This window comes from Panthera leo, chromosome D4, assembly GCF_018350215.1.
Source record: "Panthera leo isolate Ple1 chromosome D4, P.leo_Ple1_pat1.1, whole genome shotgun sequence".
Lineage (NCBI taxonomy): Eukaryota > Metazoa > Chordata > Mammalia > Carnivora > Felidae > Panthera > Panthera leo.
Genome location: NC_056691.1, coordinates 14132046 through 14151259, shown reverse-complemented (window position 1 = coordinate 14151259; position 19214 = coordinate 14132046). Strand labels below are relative to the sequence as shown.

Genomic DNA, 19214 nt, shown 5'->3' with positions numbered 1-19214 from the left:
TATGTTTAGTAATCTCTACACTCAATGTGGGGCTGGACCTCACGACCCCGAGATCAAGAGTCACCCGCTCTCCTACCTGAGCCAGCGGGCACCCCTGGAATCATATTACTATTATTACTAACAGACGGGGTGAGCTCTGAGGAAGTGTTTGCTCGCGCTCATAGGCAGCAAATGTTTGGAATCATTCTTTCTGTTGCTTTTATTGGAATTGAACTCATCTGGTGACACGAGAGTTTTTTGATGAGATTGAACAGGAGTTGCGGATTTAACTTTATATAACAAGTATCGTCTATGTCAGAGAGCTAAATAAAGATTTTGAAACTACCTGGATTTTTTTCCCTTCCTTTTGGAAACTCAGAAGTTTTTCTGTTGCTCTCCCACTGCCATTACAAATACAAGTCGTGAATTCCACCTTACTAAGTCTGTTGACTTATGGCTTAATACGACTTGAGGCAGTAAGCATCTTAATTTTTTCCCGTTTGCATAATTTTAGAAGTCTGATGTATGTTGAGCTAAGATTTGGTGTTCAAGAGTCTAGAAAAACATGTTTTTTTTCCGACTGGCACTGACATTAGCTTCTTGGCATTTTACTGTCACCTCTGACTTTCATCATGCAAAAAATTAGTTTTGTATTAAATCTGTAGAAATAGCTTGGGTATTAATGTTGAAAAATTGGAAGAGAATCCCATGACCTAATTGTTTTCAAAAATAGTCATAAAAATAATAGAGCTCACACTTGTGTGCTGGTTACTGTGTACAGGCACTGTCCTAAAGGGTTGGCATTAATTAGTATGTTCAATGCCCTCAAGTATCCATTGAGGAAGGTTATGTTCTCGGTTCAACTTCTAGGTGAGAAAACTGAGAGAGAGTCAAGGCGAATGCCTTACCCAAGGTCATGTGGCCGGTAATCAGCAACGCTACCTTCACTGTGGAGTGTGTGCTTTAAGTTATTGGGAAGTGAAACATTTTCTTGTGGTCTTGGGGAGTAAACATTATTGGAACCTCCTGGATTTTCCCAAAAATTAAATATTGAGAGAAATTATCTCTTACATGAGGTGATAAATTAAATGTTCTTTTATTCTCTTTTCTCATAGATTTGCAGATAATGGAATAGGACTGACCTTTGCCAGGTTTGTAATTGTTTTTAAAATACTTATCTGATTATTTCAAAGCTGTAAGGTAAAACGGCCCTGGTTTTGTGTGTGTGTGTGTGTGTGTGTGTGTGTGTTTCGGGGGAGGGGTGGGTTTGATCACACATGGATTGTTCTATCATTACGTTGGCAGTTGAAAAAACAAAACAGCACCCACTTCCTGATACCACTAGAGGGCCAAAATACATTTTTCTTAATTAATTGAATTCGCACCAAAGTCATAGGTTAATATAGCTGGAATTCTGTAGAAGGATTGGCCTGTCATATTTTTTTGCTTAGGAGAAAACACTTGAGAGGAAGGGAAGAAAAGTTGGGAGCATATTAAATATCTTCTTTCTTAGGGGCACCTGGGTGGCTCAGTCGGTTAAGTTAAGTGTCCGACTTCAGCTCAGTCATGATCTCACAGCCGGTGAGTTTGAGCCCCGCATCGGGCTCTGCACTGACAGCTCAGAGCCTGGAGCCTGCTTGAGATTCTGTATCTCCCCACCCCACCTCCTCTCAAACATAAATAAACATTAAAAAAATATTTAAATATTTTCTTTCTTAGAACCTGGTCTAATTTTGCAGTGATCTTTAAGAACCGAACTTTTAATGTTACATATTTTTCTCCAGACAAGAGTTATTTGGGTACTGTCTTAAATATGACTGTGATCTAAGTGTTAAACTCAGGGCAAGTTCATCCCCCATGTACAATACGGTTGTTGCAGACTAAAATAATCAATTGTTGCTGTTAAATGAAATGTCACCTGTTTCATGTGCAAACCATGTATTAATTTATACGAAGTATGTTCACAGCTTAGAAGGACTTTTTGATGACTTGATAATATGCATTAGAAAAAGCTCCTATCTGTTTTGCAAATTTTTAGCTTTTAAGTTATGGCGTGTCTGGATTTGAGGGCCAATTTAAATTTCCTGGAGGTGGGAGGTAACGGTTATTCTCATTTTAACAGTGATGGAAGCTTCCCCAGTGATGAAGGTTCCAGCCAGGAGGTATCCGAATCTCTCTTTGTTGGGGAGAGCAGGAATTATGGCTTTCAGGGTGGTCAGAACAAATATGTAGGCACTGGAGGAATAGACCAGAAGCCTCGGACCCTACCTAGGAACAGGTAAGCATTGCTTTAGCAGTAGACTGTTAAATTTGAACAATAAATGAAAACCTAACCCTTATCGGAAGTTTCTGCAATAATCCTGGGTGCATTGGTTCCCTCTGTGATGGTTTTCCCCACCTTATCTTATTATTATTACTATTATTATTATTATTATTATATCATTACTATTACAGCTGGGTAGACTCTGGAATTTTGGAGCATTAACTATCAAGCACTTTAGATTTCATTATTAATTAACGAAGGAAACTATCTTGTTTTTCATTTCTTGCTTAAGGCCTTATATAAGCTGCTGACTTTTTTGTTTTCTTCTTTCTTGAGCCACAGAAAGTGGCCAAACTGTAAACTATGACGTTAGGTCACTCTTGCCTCAATTTGTGAGGTGGGTTTGCAGAAATAGCCACTGGAAAAAGGAAATAACTTATTGAAAAAAGTCCTAGAAAATAAGAGTTGATAGATGCCAAAGCTGACTCAAAACCGAACCACGGCTGTGTAATTACCAGTGTTTCAGCTGTACAGAGCAGACTTTTGGCATGTTTTCTGTCAAAATAATCACAGAGTCATTAAAATAGTACTTAGCACCAGAAAGATACTTTAGAGCTTTTAGGGAACTAGTAAGTAATTAACCCATACCTCGGTTCTGAGACCCAGTTTGGAATTGTCCTCATTTTACTTGTGAGAAAAACAAAGAACAACTCATGTTCTGAAGGTCTTATGTTGGACCCGCTGCCAGAATTCATCAAGCATCAGTTCCCTTAAAGTTATACACTGTAGGCATTGGGCTAGGATGGGTCAGGGGGATGGGCCACACAGACTGCTCACTTTGAGGGGCAGCGCGGTGAGTGTTGGCAAAAGGGCTTTTACTAGCCTCTGGCAAAGAGTGAGCTTGGTTCCACTCCCCCTTTGCTTGTTGTTGGGAAATCCTGAATGCCCTTATAAGCTACGCTCTGTGTAGCCCTCCTGTTAGTCAGACTGTGGAAGCCATGAGGGAAGAAACTTCGTGGATTTTTAATAGCTAACGTTTATTAAGTGCTTGCCATGTGTCAGGCCCCGTTCTAAATACTTTATTCTTCACTTAATCCTCGCAAAGCCCAGTGAGGTAGGTACTATCATTATCCTGCTTTATAAATGAGGAGCTTACTAAAAGTAGCTGAGGTGGGAATCAAACCCTGTTAGTCTGCCTTCATCGCTGTGATGTGCCTGTCAAGATTGGGCTGTAGCTGTCTCTTCTAATGTGTAATGAAAAATAGCTGTATATTGGCTAGCGTTTGGCTACAGTATGATGGTGCCCAGTTCCATTCTTTTCACTTGACATTGGCCTCTAGTGTTTTTCTTTTTCTTTTTTCTCTCTCTCTCTTTTTCTTTTTTCTTTTTCTTTTTTGAGAGAGAGCGCACACTCATGAGTGGGGGAGGGGGCAAAGGAAGGAGAGGGGCAGAGAGAATCTTAAGCAGGCCCTACCACCAGCGTGGAGCCCGCCATGGAACTCGATCTCACAACTGTGAGATCATGAGCGAAGCCAAAATCAAGAGTTGGACGCTCAATCGACTGAGCCACCCAGGTGCCACCCCCTCCATTTTTCTTTTTTAATTGAAGTATAGTTGACATACAATATTATGTTAGTTTCAGGTGTACAAAATTTTGATTCGATGTGGCCTTCAGATTTGTTTCAAAATTCTTATCGCTTCTTCATGAAGGAAGATTTTCTACAACAAAGAGTCCTCCTTGGTCAGTGGATCCAGTGTTTATTTTACTGTCTCTTTACAACTTTTTCTATGAGAGAGAGCCATTTTGGGATATATCCTTAGACGTTCATCAAGGTGCATAGATTTTTAAGCAGGCTACTTCATTTTCTTGCTGGCATGTATGTTTTTACTGTAAAACACTGCCAAGTTGTAAACTGATGTTGCTGTAGGAATCCTCTGCAGTGCCGTTAAAGAATTTAACAGGGGGAGAAACCTAAGGGATCCAGAATATTATGGGTTTTGTACCTTAATTATAATTAATGATATATGATTAGTAGGTTAAGGAGTTTGTGTTTGAACAGAAAGGAGGAGAATGAATAAACCAAATTTCTCAATCCAGCCAACCCCTTTGACATAGTAAGCCTTGAGGATTTACACTTTTATGCTTTTAAGTGTATCATTTCATCTTATTACTATCATTTAGTGGCTTGAAAGGAGGTTCTCTCTGTGAAAGCACAGATTGGTCTTTTATTCTCCTGCCAGAGATTTTGGAACCAAAACCGAAGTATAGGAGTTCCCAAACAAAAGGTCTTGACTGAGTTGATTCAAGGAAGCAAAAATCACCTCTTCAGAGAGGCCTCCGTTCTGTCCAAAACAGCGTCTCTCTTCTACCCAACCTATTGTATTACCGTGTCTCTGCCTGCACAACACTCACTGCCTGAAATTATCCTTGTTTTTCTGTTTGCCTTTTTCCACCGTTTTGCTCGGGGATTTTGTCATGGTACCGCTGTATCCTAGAATTGTGCTTAGCGTGTATGAGATATTCAACAGTGTTTATAAAACAAACTTGTAAGTGACGTGCCGGTGCAGGGATGGGCCCATGCACATTAAACACAATCTTGTATTTCAACAGGACGTTCCCAATTAGAGGCTTTCAGATTTATGACGGGCCCATTCATCTAACCAGGTGCACTTTCAAAAAATATGTGCCAACTCCAGATAGGTACACCAGTGCTATCGGCTTCCTTGTGAAGAATCCCTGGCAGATAACTCCCAGGAATAACATCTCCCTCGTGAAGTTTGGTCCACACGTAAGTATGTTCTTACGGTACCTATGTGGTGACCACGACAGGAGCAAGAGGGGTAGCGCATCCCCAGAGACAAACACACGAACCAAGTGTTCGTACGAGTCTTTACAGCTGGGAGGAGAAATACATGCAAAAGAGACTCCTCATTCCATGCACGCTGTCCCGTTGAGTTCAAGGTGAGAACAGAGATCCCATGTGACCAGGGGTATTTTTGACATTCAAGTGATATCTCGAAAGGGACAGTGTCTTAAAATGATAGCGCGGGACTGAGGATGGTAGAGTTTCATAGGAACCAGAGGATTTGGGGAAGTTCATTGTGATAATCTATGAAGTGATTTGAGTTCTGCCTGGTATTCTACTTGTCTGGGGCTTATTCTTTTGGGGAAACAGGATAAAAGGATGGGGAAGAAGAGGAGTCCTGGGGTGGTATAAAGCAAATATGGATAAAAACTGTCGGAAAGTTTTTATGAAGACTGCAAAGAAGACTGAGAAATCATTGTTTGCAGTACAGTGGCCCACAGGAATCGTTTGTTTTCTTAGTAGTTTCATCGGTGACCCCTGTACCGTTAGTACACAGGACAGTAAGGTTACGTACCTCTCCCTCCACCATCTTGCCAGTTCCAAAATGACCTTGGTACGTGGAGATTGAGTCTCAGACCATCTCGCTCGCCGCTTCCACAGGCGGCCACGACTGGGAAGTGGCTCATGCCTCTCTCATTCACGTCCGTGGGCTGACTCTGTGGTAGCCTAGTTTAAAATAGAACATGAGATAGTTTACCAAAGCCTGTATCTGGTTTTCCAGAATGGCTGAGGCAGGAAACAGAGGCACAGGTGCAAATTGGGATGCCAGCTTGGTTGGCTGGCTCTCTTTTCGACCGCATGACTGCAGGGGAAGAGGGAGGGCGACACTAGCAGGTAGCTTCCCACATGAATAAATAGGACGGTCTTTGGAGCAGCTCTCCAGTGTGGAGGCCGGGTGTTCACCTGCTGTGCACACAGACCTCCGTACATGGAGCTGCAGTGACGATGACACAGTCGTTCTGAGAAACAGTTCATCAGGTGTTGTGTTGGTTGTGGAGTTCCGACTTCTAACATCCCTGCCGTGCAAACGCGGTGGTCATCATCCAGGAGGTCTGATGGTGCTCACACCCTGGGAACAGCTTGTAAAGGGAATGGTTTGCCACATTTGTGCTCCCTGAAAAGTGGGAAACATGCCCAAACTTCTCTTAGGTTTAACAACAGGATGTACAAGGGAAATGAGAAAAAAAGCGTACGACTAAGAACCTAGAGCCAGCCATGTGTCCCAGACGTCAATGATTTTTCATTGAATTGCTTATCATTTAGACGTTCAGTTTGACTTTAAATCATCTGAGCATGATGGGGCACCTGGGTGACTCAGTCAGTTAAGTGTCTGACTTTGGCTCAGGTCATGATCTCAGGGTTGGTGAATTTGAGCCCCCCTATCGGCCTTGCTGCTGTCAGTGTAGAGCCTGCTTTGGATCCTCTCTCTCTACTCCTACCCTGCTTGTGCTCTCTCTGTCAAAAAAAAAAAAAAAAGGTGTGTCTGCACCCCTTGAATAGTATGAATAATTTACCACTAATAAGAAACAGCTAAAGACTATAAAACATGTAATCTGCAGCCTGCTTTGCAGTTGTGTACTACATGTTTAATAAAAGCTTTAAATTAACTCTACCTGATCTAAAAATTACTGAGCTGGGTTTGGTCTATGTTGATGAGAAAGTAACATACACTTTCTAGCAGATTTGAGTGAGTTCATTGGTCACCCAGCATACCAAGGCAACACTTGGCCTGTGTTTTGATTTGAAACTGTACATGTTTTTTGGTGGTGGGGGGGGGGGGGTGTAAGGAGTCAAATGAACAAGAACTAAAGCATTTGGAGTGAAATAAAATGACGAACTAACTCAGAAGATAGAATTTATAACAGACTTTATTTAATCGAGGTATAATTTGCATACAGGGACATGCTCACATCCTAAGTGTCAGGTTTATAATTTTTAACAAATATGCATGGCTCCATATTTCCCTTCCCCACAACTGTTCTGATTCTCTTACCATAGGTTAGTTTTGTCTGGAGAGCAGGTCATAGTTTTTAAATGGAAGATAAAGGGAAACACCAGCTATATTTTTAACATTTGCCACTTGAACTCCACAAGGCTTTGTAATTTCCACCACCACCCCCCCCGCCCCCAACGAACCATGTCATAATTAAGTGAAAACTTTGGGTCCTGTGGTTGACAACTATGAACTGTGACTCAGAACTTCTCTGACCTCAAAGCAGTTGTAAGGGATATGCAGTTGGATCCTTGCAGGGGACGCTGGCCAGGAATGCAGAAGCCTTCATTTTGTGATGTCCTTGTCTTTCACTGCTGGCAGGTCTCTCTGAATGTCTTCTTTGGGAAGCCTGGCCCCTGGTTTGAAGATTGTGAGCTGGATGGTGATAAGAACTCCATATTCCACGACATCGACGGCTCTGTGACAGGATACAAGGATGCGTATGTGGGAAGAATCGACAATTACCTGATCCGCCACCCAAGCTGCGTGAATATTACCAAATGGAATGCAGTGGTCTGCAGCGGGAACTATGCCCAGGTAGGCCAGAATGCTCTCTGGTGCCTGATTCCTACCCAGCTCCTAACAGCACCACTTCCACAAGGAGTACTCCTCTGCTCCTCAGCATGGTCGATACTTTCCAAGGCATGAGCTTCCTTTAGGAAAAAAGAAAAATAAAATCATTAGGAGTCATGGACTCAGACAAACTTTTTTAAGTTTATTTATTTGGAGAGAGAGAAAAAGAGCGTATGTGAGCAAGCCCGGGAGAGGGGCAGAGAGAGAGGGAGAGAGAATCCCATGCAGGCTCTGCACTGTTAACACGGAGCCTGACATAGAGCTCGAACTCACAAACAGTGAGGTCACGACCTGAACAGAGATCAGAGTCAGACGCTTGATGGACTGAGCCACTTTGGTGCCCCATGGACTCGTACAGTTTTATTTAAGGTTCCACTGCTCCAAATTAATTAAACAGGTGGAAAAGTGGGTCCAACAGAAATAGTACGACTCGCCCTTGGTTAAATATAGTTGGGATATGGTTGGCGTGAGAACCCATATTTCCTGAGTCTTAGGCCAGGTTTCCTTGTCATGCGACAGCTGTGCCCCCTGAGAGGGGGATTTATTCTTTGCTCTCAGGGTCATTATCTCTACTAAATTAGGGAATCTGGCAGAGGGATGAAGATGGGAAGGAGTCTCCTGACTTACTTTAAAGGATTATTAGCTTCTTTGTTGTGGGATTTCTCATTCCAATATGGAAAAAAAAAATGTTATTCTTGCCTAAGTCCTGGGAAGGACAAGGAAAAAATGGAGAATTAACTCTAGTAAAGAAGAAAACATGGTTTAAAATGTAATTTCTTTTTTCCTTTCATTTTATTCTTTTTAAAAAATTTTTTTTAAATGTTTATTTTTGAGAGAAACAGAGTCTGAGTGGGAGAGGGACAGAGAGAGAGAGGGAGACACAGAATCTGAAGCAGGCTCCAGGCTGTCAGCACAGAGCCCAACATGGAGCTCGAACCCACGAACCCTGGGATCATGACCTGAGCTGAAGTCGGAAGCTCAACCAACTGAGCCACCCGGGTGCCCCCCTTTCATTTTATTCCTAATCAGAATTGCCTGCTAAAACTAAGTAACCTATCAATACCTAGGAAGCTATAGACATTCTAGAATTACAAGGTGCTTTGGTGACTCTGTCGTTTAAGCATCCAACTCTTGAACTCAGCTCAGGTCTTGATCTCAGGGTTGTGAGTTCAAGTCTCACACTGGGCTCCACACTGAGCACGAAGCCTACTTAAAAAAAAAAAAAAGAAGAAGAAATTTTAGAATTAAAACAAAAAGCTTTCAGCTCCTTTTTGTAGCTATAGTTTTAGTTAAGTTTCGTGTGTATGTGTCTGTCTGAAAGTGGTGTGTACTCACCAAGGAAATAAAAAATTATTATAAATGCATCTGTCAACCCTTTGGATTTCAAGCGTATTTGAGAATGTGAACCTGATCCTTCTATCTGATAAAGCAGAGTAGTAATTCACTTTTTACTGAAGGATGAAGAAAGAAATAAGTCATCTAATACTTCCTAGGAGGCTCTGGGAATGGTAGGACCACAGGTCAGAAATTTTTTCCTGAGAATTTTGGATTTGGGCTGGGGGCCCAGATCTGCAGACATTTGTAGAAGACTTTATGTCTTTAAGCAAAGGGTAGAACACCTGGATCTCAAGATAGAATAACAATTACTTAGCTATTTGTAAATATATTTTAATGGGATGCTTGTTTTTTGCTAACCCAAGGGTTAAAGGGGCTCAGGAAAAAAGGTGGCAACATAGGAGAATTAAGGTAATATGTGCTACCTCATATCTTCCCGGATTTGGAAGAAGGGAGGAGATCTATCTGTCTATCTATCTATCTCCCATTATATATTATATATAACCTGTTATATATAACTTGTTTTTTATGTAGTTTTAATATTTTATTATTTTAACTTATATTTTGTAATATATACATGTATATATATGATATTTATATAACCTATAAATAAATACAGGTTAAATATAAACATTTTTAAAAACAATATGTATTATATATAACCTACAGGTTAAATATAATCCTGTGTTTAAAAATAAGTATGTTATGGGGTGCCTGGGTGGCTCAGTCAGTTAAGCGTCCGACTTCAGCTCAGGTCATGATCTCACAGTTCCGTGGTTTCAAGTCCCACGTCGGGCTCTGTGCTGGCAGCTCAGAGCCTGGAGCCTGATTCAGATTCTGTGTCTCCCTCTCTCTCTGCCCCTCCCCTGTTCACACTCTGTCTCTGTCTCAAGAATTAATAAACATTAAAATAATAATAATTAAAAAAATAAGTATGTTATTTGTAGTAACTATAATATATAGTACATACTAAATAAATATATTTAAATGAAGACAGTCAGTAATCTCAAAATATATATTTCCCATCTATTTTAAATCTTTAAGTGGTATCAGAAAGGAGAGTATTGTGTTGAAACACAAATAAGACTTAAGCTTTCCTGGCTCAATATGTACAAAACTGTAGAAATGACAGGAAGAAAAATAGAGAAATATTGTGGATTAAATACAGTATTCTGCAAATGTTTTAAGACTTCTGGGGAATTCTGTTACAGGATACTGATTTGCTTTAGGAAATTGTTCTGAGGTTTGTTCTTTAGAGGATGCATTTGGGGAAGGTTTTGTTTTGGCAGAGCAAGGGCTCAAATACCACTGGAATAAATTCAGAATTCTCAAAGTTGTCTCTGTTTAATATATTTTTCCAGTTTTTGTAAAGTGCTTTATAAAGCCTTTTTTTTTTTTTTTTTTTTTTTGAATGGGTGAAAAATGACTTCTTGGGCTGATGTAGGTCATGGAAAATGAAAAGCCGAAGCTCTAAGATATTTCAATTTTCCATCTCTTGTTTTAGAGAAAAGGCTTTCAGATTTGACTGGAGGGTATCAGGTTTCACGTTAATTTACGGGTTTTTTTTGGATGTGTGTTCTTCAGACTGAGAGGTATTTCTTTGACAAGCTGTGTAAGCCGCAAAGGCTTTATATTCTGATGAATAAGCTGGCCCGTTGTGGCGGAGGAGATGATGAAGATCTTGGCTAGCAGAATGCTTGGTCTGGTTTTACCATTTCAGTTTAAGTGGGGCTTCATTTTAAGTATAACTTACGATGAAGTTGGCTTCTACTCGTTTAGTCTGGCTCAGATCACAGAACCTCTGTTCTGAAAGTAGAGACACTGGACTTTGTGCTGGAAATGTTTGTTTAGCTATTTAAGCTTTTGCTCTCTCCTCCTTAATTCTTTTTAAAAGTTTGTATCAAGCTTTTAGTTTTAATTCCAGTAGACTTAACATACAGTGTTAGTGTCAGGTGTATAATATAGTGATTCAGCAATTCTATGTATCACTCAGTGCTCACCATGGTAAGTGTGCTTTAAAAAAAGTTTTTTTAAGTGTTTATTTATTTTTGAGAGGGAAGGGAGGGGCAGAGAGAGAGGGAGACACAAAATCTGAAGCAGGCTCTAGGCTCTGGGCTGTCAGCACGGAGCCTGACGCAGGGCTTGAACCCACGAACCTCGAGATCATGAACTGAAGTTGGACGCTCAACCGACTGAGCCACCCAGGTGCCCTGATAAGTGTATTAATCCCCATCACCTATTTCACCCATCCCCTCACCCACCTCCCCCTCTGGGAATCACCAGTTTGTTCTCTGTAATTAAGAGTCTTCTTCCCTTTCATTCTTTTTTTTTTTTTTTTTTAATGTTTATTTATTTTATTTTTGAGACAGAGAGAGACAGAGCATGAACGGGGGAGGGTCAGAGAGAGGGAGACACAGAATCCGAAACAGGCTCCAGGCTCTAAGCCATCAGCACAGAGCCCAAGGCGGGGCTCGAACTCACGGACCGCGAGATCATGACCTGAGCCGAAGCTGGCTGCTCAACCGACTGAGCCACCCAGGCGCCCCCTTCCCTTTCATTCTTAATTGTTTTTTGAAGGTTTATGTCCAGACATGGAGCACTCAGAATCTGACGATGACCATCGCACGAGATGAGTATCCCTCCTATCCGATGGTGCTCCGAGGCATTAACCAGAAGGCCACCTTTCCACAGTACCAGCCTGTGATCATGCTGGAGAAGGGCTATACCATCCACTGGAATGGACCTGCCCCACGGACTGCTTTTCTATACCTCATAAACTTCAACAGGTATGTCTCTCTTACGGTTACTTCAAGTAGCTGAGCAAGTTGTAATTTAGTGGAGAAAAATTATCACTTTTCTGTAGCGAGTAAAGAATGCCAGTTTTCATGTACTTTGTTCTTCTCATGTGGAGGCTGTATGTATTTTATGCTGATGAGATTAAGCAATTGAATCCTGTCATTTTAAAAACATTTCTTATTGTCTATGGTCAAGGTATTGTGTGCAGAAAGCCATTAGGTTATAATATAGTCTGCTGAATACTTTAATGCCCCATAGCTGAGATGGAAAGAAGTTTTATCTGGTATTCCAACTGAGCACTTGGTAATCAAGAACATGAAAAGACTTTTGAGGCCAAGTTCAGACTTGGCAGAAGAGAGTCGTGTGATTTTGTTTTTAAGTGTTTATTTATTTTTTTTAAAGATTATTTATTTGTTTCAAGAGAGAGAGAGAGAGAAAGCATGAGCAAACAGGGTAGGGGCAGAGAGAGAGAGAGAGGGCGAGAGAGAGAATCCTAGGCAGGCTCCATGCTGTCAGCACAGAGCCCAACGTGGGGCTGGAGCCCATGAACCGTTAGATCACAATCTGAGCCAGAATCAAGAGACAGACATTTAACTGTCTGAGCCACCAGGTGCCCCTGAGGAAGGGATACTAAGTGTTTTGTCTTGTTATAAAAACAATACCTTTGAGAAAAAGCTGGTTCTGCTCAGGGACTGATGGATTCAGCGTGTTAAGAGCATAGGGTGCCTCAGGGGAGGTGACAGAGGATGCTGGAAGGGAGGGATGGGATTATTTTGAAAGGTAGAGGTAACCAATCTATTTATATGTGATGGTTAACCTATGAGACTCCATGCAACTGCTCAGATATGTACTGGAAAAAATCAAAATGGCTTGTTCACCTGGCTGGTCATAAAGCTCTGACTTGTTAGAACTCTCTTAAAACGCTCACTTGAAATGAACAGAGGGAGGCATAGAACATGTAGGAATTCAGCTCTGAATAGGTCACTTCCAAGGATCGGTGAATATCAGTGGGTTCTGAGCTGTTAGATCTCGCACATCCTCTAAACTGGACCATTGCTGCTTTCCTATAATACTTGCTGTGCTTTCTCTGTTCCTTTGCTGGAGAATCACAGCCCTGCCTACTGAGTCAACCAAGGCAAAAATCCCAGGAGTCATCACCGACTCTTCTTTTGCTTCATCCCTTCCCATCAGTGACCAAACCCTGTTAGCTCTGTCTCCTTAATGTTGTTTGCATCTCTCCTCTTCTTTCCACCTCTGATGCTTGTGGCTGAGTTCAGGTCATTATCATCTGTTGCCTGGATCCTGTTCTATCTCCTCGTCTCTAATCCTTAGTTCACAGTGTGTCTGGGGGGCAGTTTCCCAAAAGCCAGTATGATATTATCGCTCCCATGAGTGAGCAGCGGAGAAGGCAATGAAAGAAACAAATGATAGCTACAGAGGCTCAAGGAGAAATGTCAGCGATCAGTAGTCCGAAGAATTATATCTGGCAGGTTACGAACTTGAGGTGAGGTATTACAACCACATGGTATGCAGGATTCTATAAGTATCACATGTAACTTTTGAACAAATACTGAGCAAGTAAAAATATTTTGAAGTGAAAAAAGGCTGAGCCCAGAAGTTTCAAAAATCTGCATGGGCTTTTGAAGTTCAGTCAGACTTTCCTTGCTTAAGTAGCTCAGAGTTTGTAAAAATTACATCATGGGCAGAGGCAAGAGGAGGAGACAGATAATTTTTTTCTTCTCAAATTTAATATGATCATGGAGCGGTCATAGGTTTTGTCACAGTGCCTCTTCTGCAAATAACACTTTAAACATGATAAAAGCTGTACATATTCCTTAAACAAAATAAAGAAAATAGAGAAAAACATGAGGAAAATGGAAAAAAAAAACCCTAGAATTCTTCTAATCGAAGTGAGACATTATAAACGTATTGTTCTCTCTCTCTACCCTCACGTGTTTTCTGAGCATATAGATAAACCAAGATTTATTTAACTACTGTCTTCCTCCATGAACATTTAGTGTTTCTTCTGCCAGCCTCTCCATATCCCCCTTTTGCTATTATAAATGATATTACACAGAACATCTTTTCTTAGACATTTTTGGTCTGCATTTCTAATTATTCTTTAGCGAAAGTACTGGTAAAATCTGCATGAATAATTTTAAGGCCTTGTTACATATTGTTTCAATTCTTAAAGTGTTTTTTGGTTTTTTTTTTTTTTTTTTTTTTTTTTTGAGAGAGAGAGAACAAGCAGGGTGGGGCAGAGAGAGAGGGAAAGAGAGAATCCCAAGCGGGCTCAGCGCAGAGCCTGATGCAGGGCTCAGACTCACAAACGGCTCACGTATCGGCTCACGACCAGAGCCGATACCATTAGTTGGACCGTTAACTGACTGAGCCACCAGGTGCCCTTAAAAATTCTTTAGAAGAGGGGGCATCCGGGTGGCTAAGTTGGTTAAGCAGGCAATCTTGGCTTAGGTCATGATCTCACAGTTCGTGGGTTCAAGCCCAGCATTGGGCTCTCTGCTGTTAGCGGGAATGCGGTTTAGATCCTCTCTCCCCTTCTCTCTCTGCCCTTCCCCTGCGTGTTGTCTCTCTTTCTCCAAATAAATAAATAAACTTAAAAAAAATTCTTTAGAATAGTAGTGATTTATATAACCTTGCCAATGTACTTAATGCCATGGAACTGTGGAATTAAAATGGATAAAAAGATGATATTTTTTGTTACATATATTTTACCACAACTTAAAAAATGCCTGAAGGGGCGCCTGGTGGCTCAGTTATTTAGGCATCTGACCTTGACTCAGGTCATGATCTCGCCATTCCTGAGTTTGAGCCCCACATGGGGCTCTGTGCTGACAGCTCAGAGCCTGGAGCTTGCTTCAGATTCTATGTCTCCCTCTCTCTCTGCCCCTCCCCTCTTACACTGTCTCTCTCTCTCTCTCTCTCTCTCTCTGTCAAAAAAAAAAAACAAACAAAACATTAAATCACTTAAAAAAAATTCCCCCAAACAGCAAATGATTTAAAAAAGGGAAATATTTTTAATTGTTTTCGGAAAGTATTGATTTTATATCTAAAGATAGGACATCAGATAAGGAAAAAACACCATGGTAATTTGGTAATATGCATCAAAAACTTTAAAAATACATATGCCTTTATATTCAGCAATTTTACCACTAGGTATTTATCCTAAATGCAATAACAAAAGACAAAACACATTTATAAACAAAATAATTCTTTGAAGGGGCACCTGGCTGGCTCTTGTCAGTGGAGCATGCAACTCTTGATCTCAGGGTTGTGAGTTTGAGCCTCACGTTGGACGCAGAGATTACTTTAAAGAAGATTCTCTTTAGGGACGCCTGGGTGGCTCTGTTGGTTAGCGTCAGACTTCGGCTGTGGTCATGATCTCATAGTTTGTGAGTTTGAACCCCACGTCGGGCTCTGTGCTGACAGCCTGGAGCCTGCTTTGGATTCCGTGTGTGTCTGTCTCTCTCTCTGCCCCTCTCCCTGCTCATGCTCTGCCTCTCTGTCTCTCTCTCTCTCCCTCAAAAATAAGTAGCCATTAAAAAATTTAAAAAAGTTCTGTTCAAAGATTTTACCGGTGTATGCTCCCGCTATCAGGTTCTTAGTGTCTCCTCCATCTTCGTGTACCCCATACCCAGCCATGTCACTTAACTTTATTCTCTTCTTGCAGTGCCTAAGTACATTTTATCCAACTTCTATTCACATTCCCTGAAGTCCTGTTGAAACTAAGACATTTTTTATAAGCCAGACAATTGTTGTATATATATATATTGAGAAGTGTGGGGAACATACAAAGATAGGGTATTTGCTGGTATGTTGGGGTACAGGACTTCCCTGTTAGTGGCTCAGTACACAGGAGAAATTTAAGGAGGAGAAAAATCATGGCTGAAATTTACATATGCTATAATACTCAAAATTATATAGGCCTAAGTGTGAATTCATTGTTTTATTGTCTCTCCTTTACAGGAATGACTGGATTCGAGTTGGCCTCTGCTATCCATCAAACACAAGTTTTCAGGTTACCTTTGGCTTTTTACAGCGCCATAATGGCTCATTATCCAAAATGGAAGAGTATGAGCCTGTGCATTCACTGGAGGAATTGCAGAGAAAGCAGTCGGAGAGGAAATTCTATTTTGACTCCAGCGCGGGGTAATGAAGCACAACCAGTGAATGAGAATTATTGCTATTTTTCTTTAATGGTGAAATGACTAGTTCTTCACCCTAACTAAGAATAGGTTGTGATGTGACAGCTGTTTAGAAAAGCAGCTGATGTGGGTAATTCTCTGCTCATCACTATTAGAGGTTTAGAGACAGAATGCCTCGTAATTATAGTTGGCAGCAGGAATGAAATGAAGATGTTTGCCATATACCTATTAAGGCAATTTAGAGAGAGAAATTATCCTTGTCAGTAAAGAACCAGTAGACCCAATGGAAAATCAAAATAATTTTTTTCTATCACAACCCTTAAGATGATTATTTACATGTGATATAGTTCATATTTCAGCAAAAGCTCTCTTTTTTTTCTTCCTTTAAGGTGATCTTTCAAGTTGACCTTGAGTTTACAAAAAACAAAAACAAACCACTGTATAACCATGGCATATTTGCTTTCAACTCTCTCTAGGCTACATCTTTCCACTTTTTAATTCTAATCCTGTTCACCTGGGGTCCTGTTGGCTTTGTCTGCTTTTATCCAGTTACAGTCTCTCAGCCTTTGGGTTATGGTAGGCTCGATCTCCTGTACTCTTCCAACAAGTAGCATGCTCCTTTAGTATCCATTCCTTGAGCTGACATTCCTATCACGTGCCATCGTCTAGGTGCTGTAAAGATACTGATGTAAATAAGGCTCATTTCTTCCACAAATTCACAGTCCATTGAAGGATGTGGGCATGCCAAGCAAGTAATTAGAGAGCTAGAGGATTATATGCTGTAAATCCCGTAGCAGGATGTTCAGTAGGCCTTTTGCGGTAACCCAGAAGCTCGGTCTAGGATGCCCAGTCATGGGGCTAACTCCTGAGGAACCAGTAGGAGGAGATGGAAAAAGAGAGGGGTAAGGTGTCCCTAGGAGCAGTGTGGATAGATGCATGGAGGCATGGAAGAACGTGGCATGGCATGTTTGGGGAAAGACAAGTTCAGAATGGGGAGAAGGGTGGCGAGTCTGATGGGGGAATGAGGTCGGGTTTTAGTCGAGTGCCTTATTAGTTTTTGAGTAAGATGCAGCTCTTTTGCCCTCCAGGACCCCTCCAGCAGCCAGTGTGGCCAGCTTAAGTCTTCTCTTACCATAATTGTCTCTGATTTTCAATTTCTAATTAGACTTAAAACACCCTACTTGGACTTTAGTTCTACAGATGACAGAAATTCCACATTCCCTATTGATTTTCCACAAAAATAAATGCAACACCTAAATTTGTGAGGATGGTCTGGGGATCACAAATTCATGATTAGCTGGGAAATATTTTGTTCAGCCGGGTATTTTTATTTACTTATTTATTTGTTTGTTTGTTTGTTTATTTAAATTTTTTTAATCTTTATTTATTTTTGAGAGAAAGACAGAGCATGAGCAGGGGAGGAGCAGAGAGAGAGGGAGACACAGAATCGGAAGCAGGCTCCAGGCCCTGAGCTGTCAGCACAGAGCCTGAATTGGGGTCGAACCCATGAACCGCGAAATCATGACCTGAGCCAAAGTCGGACGCTCAACCGACTCAGCCACCCAGGCGCCCTTTTTGTTTATTTTTAATTTACATCCAAGTTAGTTAGCATGTAATGCAACAATGATTTCAGGAGTAGATTCCTTAATGCCCCTTTCCCATTTAGCCCATTCCTCCCTCCCACAACGCCTCCAGCAACCTTCTGTTTGTTTTCTATATTTGAGAGTCTCCTATGTTTTATCCCCCTCCCTATTTTGATATCATTTTTACTTACCTTCCCTTATATTCATCTGTTTTGTATCTTTAAATTCCTCATGTGAGTGAAGTCATAAGATATTTGTCTTTCTCTGACGGACTAGTTTCACTTAGCATAATACCCTCCAGCTCCATCCACATAGTTGCAAGTGGCAAGATTTCATTCTTTTTGAGTGCCGAGCAATACTCTATTGTATATATATACCACATCTTCTTTATCCATTCATCCATCGATGGACATTGGCGCTCTTTCCATACTTTGGCTATTGTTGATAGTGCTGCTATAAACATGGGGGTGCATGTGCCCCTTTGAAACAGCACACCTGTATCCCGTGGATAAATACCTAGTAGTGCAATTGCTGGGTCGTAGGGCAGTTGTATTTTTAATTTTTTGAGAAACCTCCATAGTGTTTTCCAGAGTGGCTGCACCAGCTTGCATTCCCACCAGCAGTGAAAAGAGATCCTCTTTCTATACATCCTCGCTGACATCTTTTGTTGCCTGAGTTATTAATGTTAGCCATTATGACAAGTGTGAGGTGGTATCTCATTGTGGTTTTGATTTGTATTTCCCTGATGATGAGTGATGTTGAGCATTTTTTCATGTGTCGGTTGGCCATCTGGATGTCTTCTTTGGAGAAGTGTCTATTCATGTCTTTTGCCCATTTCTTCACTGGATTGTTTGTTTTTTGGGTGTTGAGTTTTATAAGTTTTTTATAGATTTTGGATACTAACCCTCTATCTGATATGTCATTTGCAAATATCTTCTCCCATTCCATTGGTTGCTTTTTAGTTTTGCTGATTGTTTTCTTTGCTGTGCAAAAGCTTTTTATTTTGATGAAGTCCCAATAGTTCATTTTTGCTTTTGTTTCCCTTGCCTCTGGAGACGTGTTAAGTAAGAAGTTGCTGCAGCCAAGGTCAAAGAGGTTTTTGCCTGCCTTCTCCTCTAGGATTTTGATGGCTTCCTATCTTATGTTTAAGTCTTTCATCCATTTTAAGTTTATTTTTGTGTATGGTGTAAGAAAGTGGTCCAGGTTCATTTTTCTGCATGTCGCTGTCCAGTTTTCCCAGCACCACTTGCTGAAGAGACTATCTGTATACCATTGGATATTCTTTCCTGCTTTGTCAAAGATTGGTTGGCCAAACATTTGTGGGTCCATTTCTGGGTTCTCTATTCTGTTCCATTGATCTGAGTGTCTGTTTTTGTGCCAGTACCAGATTGTCTTGATGATTACAGCTTTGTAATACAGCTTGAAGTCCAGGATTATGATGCCTCCAGCTTTGGTTTTGTTTTTCAAGATTGCTTTGGCTATGTGAGTTCTTCTCTGGTTCCATACAAATTTTAGGATTGTTTGTTCTAGCTCTGTGAAGAATGCTGCTGTTATTTTGATAGGGATTGCTCAGCCAGGTATTTTTATAATCCCTCAGTCTCCAAGGTTCTCATTCTTTTTAATTCTATTCATTTTGACAATTTTTAATTATATCTCAAAAAG

General features: G+C 40.9%; 1 protein-coding gene across 2 annotated transcripts in view; it reads left to right on the top strand.

The window, feature by feature from the left end:
* CEMIP2 (cell migration inducing hyaluronidase 2) overlaps positions 1-19214 on the top strand; it is an 85180-nt gene that overhangs the window by 53818 nt on the left and 12148 nt on the right. For both annotated transcript variants that reach the window (XM_042914119.1, XM_042914118.1), the window contains exons 14-19: positions 1095-1130; positions 2102-2257; positions 4854-5031; positions 7424-7639; positions 11588-11796; positions 15791-15973. In XM_042914119.1, coding sequence (XP_042770053.1) covers positions 1095-1130; positions 2102-2257; positions 4854-5031; positions 7424-7639; positions 11588-11796; positions 15791-15973 — 978 coding nt within the window. The remainder of the gene's footprint in view (positions 1-1094; positions 1131-2101; positions 2258-4853; positions 5032-7423; positions 7640-11587; positions 11797-15790; positions 15974-19214) is intronic.